Raw genomic sequence first — 6479 nt, 5'->3', positions numbered from 1 at the left:
TGAGAGTGGCCTGCATTGGATGGAAATACTTGAAGGTCTGGGGTTCAGCAATTTTGTGGAATTTCGGAGGAAAGACTTTTCATTATCATTTTTATTTACCCTCACACTTTGGTTGTAGCATCGACCACTAGCTGCCATGAGAACTGGGAAGATAGGGCTTCTGAGGTTCGCTTTGGTACTGCACTCAACAGAGCAGAAACATCATGCAGGACGTGAATGAACAGGGAAGGATTCATCTTTCTTGTTGCTCAAATTTTAGGTTAAAAGAGTGAAGATGTCATTTAAAGAAGATAAGGAAATAAGCTAAGTGCACCTCAGAAAAAGAGGAAATAAACAACATGGTTATGAAATACATATGCCTTTTTGGAATAATCAAATCACCTCAGGAGCAGGAATCCACATTTAAACATTTCCCTACATTCAGATGTGATAGCAAACCAGCAAGCAAAGCATAAACAAATTCTATAGATAGGAAAATGACAAAATCAAAAATGAGCTTGGGAAAATTTGCTTCCAGAGAGAGGGGTTTTCTTGTACCAGACAATGGTGGAATCAGGAACCCATTCTCTACCTGGAAATTGGTACAGAGATTCAGAGTCTTTGTCCAGGAAGACACTTTGGAGTAGAAGAATGATAGCCATCCAACTCACTGTCTTCTTCATGATCATCTATGTGCTTGAGTCCTTGACAATTATTGTGCAGAGCAGCCTAATTGTTGCAGTGCTGGGCAGAGAATGGCTGCAAGTCAGAAGGCTGATGCCTGTGGACATGATTCTCATCAGCCTGGGCATCTCTCGCTTCTGTCTACAGTGGGCATCAATGCTGAACAATTTTTGCTCCTATTTTAATTTGAATTATGTACTTTGCAACTTAACAATCACCTGGGAATTTTTTAATATCCTTACATTCTGGTTAAACAGCTTGCTTACCGTCTTCTACTGCATCAAGGTCTCTTCTTTCACCCATCACATCTTTCTCTGGCTGAGGTGGAGAATTTTGAGGTTGTTTCCCTGGATATTACTGGGTTCTCTGATGATTACTTGTGTAACAATCATCCCTTCAGCTATTGGGAATTACATTCAAATTCAGTTACTCACCATGGAGCATCTACCAAGAAACAGCACTGTAACTGACAAACTTGAAAAGTTTCATCAGTATCAGTTCCAGGCTCATACAGTTGCATTGGTTATTCCTTTCATCCTGTTCCTGGCCTCCACCATCTTGCTCATGGCATCACTGACCAAGCAGATACAACATCATAGCACTGGTCACTGCAATCCAAGCATGAAAGCGCACTTCACTGCCCTGAGGTCCCTTGCCATCTTATTGATTGTGTTTACCTCTTACTTTCTAACCATACTCATCACCATTATAGGTACTCTATTTGATAAGAGATGTTGGTTATGGGTCTGGGAAGCTTTTGTCTATGCTTTCATCTTAATGCATTCCACTTCACTGATGCTGAGCAGCCCTACATTGAAAAGGATTCTAAAGGGAAAGTGCTAGGCCTAGAGGTTGCCTGAGGCACAGGATAAAAGACTCCCGAGCAATTGATATAATTAATACCAGAAGAGAGTATTGCTCTTATCAATCAATTCATTGTGAATCACCATAATGCAACCCTCATTCCCTTCCATCTTCGCAGCCATGTATTTCTAAATAATCAACCCTTTCTCTATCCTTTTCCACTGGTTTCCTTTCCCTTTCACAATCCTCAGGTTGGTTCCAACTTGCTCAAGACTGCCCCATCTCTCCTTAGTCCTTGCCAACTCTGGAATTGTACACCTGGTATATTCTACACAAGACAGTCAAAATCATGGTGTCCACACATTACTTTAACCTTCCCATGACTGCCAGTTACTTCACACATGAATATGAATACCATCCCACAGAAACATATTGCTTGTACCCTGAATGGTTCCCATACTAAGCCTTCAATTCACTTTTTTAGTCAAGGAGTCTCTCTCTCTCTCTCTCTCTCCCTCACTCTCTCTCTCTCTCCCCCTCTCCATCTCTCTCTCTTTCTCTATCCCCTGGCTGTTTCTGGACTTTTATCTAATGACACAAATGTTCTTATTTGCTTCTCTTCCAAATGCCATGTCTTTATCTCTTTAAAACTCAAGTCAAAATTTAACTCTTTCTTCATTTCCATTAGCCAAAACATTATACTCTTCCCCAGAATAGCAGACACTTAACCCAATCCAGATTCATCCTTAATAATTCCCCAAATATTGACAATTTAATTGTGTCAACTATACAACTATAAATGGTTTCCATTGGCTCAATTCTTGCCTCTCTATTGTATTATAACTTGTATTGTATTATTAACTTGATGGAACATCTCCATGTTGAGACATAGTTGTTTTATTTCCCATATACAACCCAGATATCAGTTAAGAACCACTCTTAGCTCATAACATTTGAGTGGCGTTGGCTTACACTTTCTACACTTTTTTATTCTGTCCAAAGCCCTCCCAGAATGAATAAGAATACAGAAATCACACAGTAATCAGTGAAAAATCACGTATAAAACATACTCATTCTTTAGACGTTCTTTCTGCCTGTCTGACAGGTTTCTCTCATACCTTCTTCCCTTGCAGTACCCCATGCCCTTATCTCCAAGGCATCTCACTCCTCATTTATCTCCTCTTCACCCTCAACTACCAGCAGCTATGTGTCTTGGTAATGTCCAACCACTATGCCTTTGGGTCTCAGCCTCTGTCCACCCCAGATACTTATTAAGGTATTCTTCTTAAAGCCAGTTGCATCTCTTACACCATTCTGGTACCAAGCGAAAATAATGTGATGTTTTCTACCCTTTGTATATATTGGGCATGTCTGGTGAACTGATCTTCTAGCTCTGCCGTTAGAAGATTGAAACACCTCCTGAAAGCAAATCATCCTATGGGGCAAAGGATGCAAGTATCTCAAGCTTGACTGTGAAAGAATGGCTTAGTCCTGGAAAGGAATGGAAATTCTGATCTGCTTGTGGGCTTATCACTCTGATTTGTCTCTGAGTCAAATTCATATTTGAAACTGAGGGTGTGAAACATAAGTAAAAACTGAAAGACCACTTTTACCAAAGACTCTGTGCCATTTGGCATATCTCAGCAGCATTCCTACTGTTGCACACAGAGGGGAGTGAAGCATGCTGTCCCACTCCACAGAAGCACCCTGTCAGCCTTGCATCTCCTTAGGTCCAATGGTTTCACTGCAGTAGAAGGTGGGACAAAACCTGGTGGATGCAGTAATGACTGGGGAGCAGAGTCCTAACCATGGGTCTGAGAAGAAAAAAGGAAAAAAAAAAGGTAGATATTGGCATTGAGTTGACTCCCAGGAATGCTTAGGAGGCTGGAGGGGAGGTGCCTTATAGGGTTTGGGATCCTGCTGGAATAGATTGAACAAGAGCCAGTGAAATTAGGATTCTATTGCTATTTGTCATTTGTATCCACATCCAGATGAGGTCTTGCATGTTCAAAAACCTCAGATAGCTGAAATAAATAGAAACCGTTCTTCTCATATGTGTATAAATAGAGAACGGGAAAAAAGAACACCCCCTCTCCCCACAATCACACACACAGATGCTATTCCAGAAGCTGTTAAATATTTTTAGTACTCTCTCTGTCTCTTTTGAGTAAAGTGCAATGGAAAACTTATCCAGGCTATGCATAAGGTGGGAGTGTTAGAAGCAGTTGAGGGGATCCAGAAATCAGAAAAAAATAAAATACAAACAGAAATAATAACTAACTTTTATATTAATGGCACCTAATTGTTCGCAAAAAGATTTTACTTACATTTTCTTATTTTGGACTAAAAGACAAATCAAGGTCACCTAATCCAAACTAGCTGGAAAATAAACCTAAGAAGGTCAAGTGATTTACTTAAATTAATGCCAAATCTGAAGTCAATGGAAGAGGAGAGGGAACCGAGAGATAAATTTTAAATGAGCAAAAAATTTAATTTGGAAAAAGATATGATTTAAAAAGCAGATGCTGGCCAGGCACAGTGGCTCACGCCTGTAATCCCAGCACTTCAGGAGGCCCAGGGGGGTAGATCACCTGAGGTCAGGAGTTTGAGAGCAGCCTGACCAACACGGTGAAACCCCATCTCTACTAAAAATACAAAAAAAAAAAAAAAAATTAGCCAGGCATGGTGGCAGGCACCTGTAATCTCAGCTACTTGGGAGGCTGAGATAGGAGAATTGCTTGAACCTGGGAGGTGGAGGTCACAGTGAGCCAACATTGTGCCATTGCCCTCCAGCCTGGGCAACAAGAGAGAAATTCTATCTCAAAAATAAATAAATAAAAAGATGTTTTGAAAAGAATAACAGAACGATTGTGACCAAAAGCTAGGACATTTTTTTGACAGCTTCCTTTAGCTAGATATGAAATTAAGATACCAAGGAGCTAATGCACCTGTGTTGTCCAATTTGTAAATACTTTATCCTATATAATGCTTTTTATTAATAGTATAGTGTGTTGCCTGATAACTTTCTCTCTCTCTCTCTCTCTCTCTCTCTCTCACACACACACACACACACACACATACACACAAAATACAGAAGAAGGGAGAGGACGTGATAGGGGAGTGAAAGAATTTACCCCACTTTCTTCCCTGCTGTTCTCCAGCCTCTACACCACGCCTAAGATAGGAGAAGAGAAGAAGCCGTTAATTGGATATGAGATTAGTGTTTGATTTAGAATCTTTAAAGTCTAAACATGAGAAAATTCTTAGAAAGCTATGGAATCTATAATGCCATCAAGGATTGGGAAAGGGTCATTCTAGGAATATTTTTGAACACAGAAGCCAGAGAAAAATTTGTTTCTTTGGAGCACAACCTATTCAATAACTTTGTTACAGGAGACAAAAAAATCAGTAAGATGTGAAATGCCTCTACATTTTCTCTGAGATTGCTTGTTAGGTATCGTGCATTGCATTCCACTTATTAAACAGACAAATTTCTTTTCTCAGAAAGAGCTAAACCAGATGAGATCAGGTGCATTCAGGGTGGTGTGGCCAGGTGGCAGTGGCTCACGCCTGTAATCTCAGCACTTTGGGAGGCCAAGGATGGCACATCACATGAAGTCAGGAGTTCCAGGCCAGCTTGGCTAACATGGTGAAACCCTGTCTCTGCTAAAAATACAAAAGTTAGCTAGGCATGATGGTGGTGCCTGTAATCCCAGCTACATGGGAGGCTGAGGCGGGAGAATCACATGAACCTGGGAGGCAGAGGTTGCATTGAGCTGAGACTGTGCCACTGCATTCCAGTCTGGTAAACAGAGCAAGACTGTCTCAAAAGAAAGCAAGGAAGGAAGGAAGGAAGGAAGGAAGGAAGGAAGGAAGGAAGGAAGGAAGGAAGGAAGGAAGGAAGGAGGGAGGGAGGGAGGGAAGGAAGGAGGGAAGGAGGGAAGGAGGGAGGGAGGGAGGGGGAAGGGAGAGGAGGGAGGAAGGGAGGGAGGTGGGGAGGGAAGGAGGGAGGGAGGGAGGGTTAAGCCAAAGGCCAAGGAATTTAGACAGAGCAACATTAAATTTGGGGATTTATCACAATACCTTTCCATACCTAAGAAATTTTAACATAAGGTTCCGCTCTCTTTCCATTCTGGCATTTGAGTTTATATTTTGTTAATGATATTGGTTCTTATTGTTCTTGTATTTCTATTGTAAATTATGGCAAATTCTTTTCATACTTGATCTTGCTGCTTTAAAAAGGAGGTGAAGAAAGAGCAAAATAAAAGAAAGACTACCAAGGATAATGATATGAGTTGCACTGCAGCAATAAAACAATAATGGCATAACTAAATGATAAAACTAATTTTTTAAATTATCCAGATTCACTTTTGTTCCAGAAATGCATATTAAAGGACAGAATTTTGGAAACACTTATAAAGTCTAGAGGAGCATGTGCTTACAGTTGGTATAATTCAACAATTTCTGTGTCTATTAATAATGCCAAAATTCTTCCTAATAGAAGGAAAAAATGCAGCTTCTTTGGCCTTTCTACAGAGATTTTAATACAATCCCTGAGACTTATTTACAATCCATTAGCCATGTCTCAAACTCCCAAAGTAACATTTATTTGAGACCATTTTTTCTATTTTTAATAAAACTTACAAAACTGATGCTAAGTGTAAACTGGCTTTTTGCTAGTTTTTATAGCAAAGATACAGTAGGATAAACTCAATTGCCAAGTTCCTTCAAATCATTTATGGGATAAAATTTATAAAAAGTGACAGGCTATACTGGTTGAATAAAAGATAAATTTCTTATCATAAATTTTTTTCTTCAAATTTTAATCTAAATGTTGGATTTCCAAAACATGAACTTTTATTTCTAAAATATGCTACATGAAAGTAATTCAAACACAGCCAAAGTGCAGTCAAAATGACTGAGAATAATCATTCGCATTTGCAGGGGAAAGTAGATCTTAAAATTTAAGTTTAAAATTAGAGGCAAGATAAATTTCACAAGCTTCATTCTTA

At 39.6% G+C, this 6479-nt stretch overlaps 1 protein-coding gene across 1 annotated transcript; it reads left to right on the top strand.

Annotated features, from left to right (window-relative positions):
• Positions 1–564: 564 nt before the first annotated feature.
• TAS2R16 (taste 2 receptor member 16) lies at positions 565–1561 on the top strand. The gene has a single exon (XM_003808626.5). It carries the CDS (start codon positions 631–633, stop codon positions 1504–1506), a length of 876 nt encoding a protein of 291 aa, XP_003808674.3. The 5' UTR covers positions 565–630; the 3' UTR covers positions 1507–1561.
• The last annotated feature ends 4918 nt before the right edge of the window (positions 1562–6479 follow it).

This window comes from Pan paniscus, chromosome 6 (assembly GCF_029289425.2).
Source record: "Pan paniscus chromosome 6, NHGRI_mPanPan1-v2.0_pri, whole genome shotgun sequence".
Classification (NCBI taxonomy): domain Eukaryota; kingdom Metazoa; phylum Chordata; class Mammalia; order Primates; family Hominidae; genus Pan; species Pan paniscus.
The sequence above is the reverse complement of the archived record's forward strand: the minus strand, read 5'-3'. Positions and strand labels throughout refer to the sequence as shown.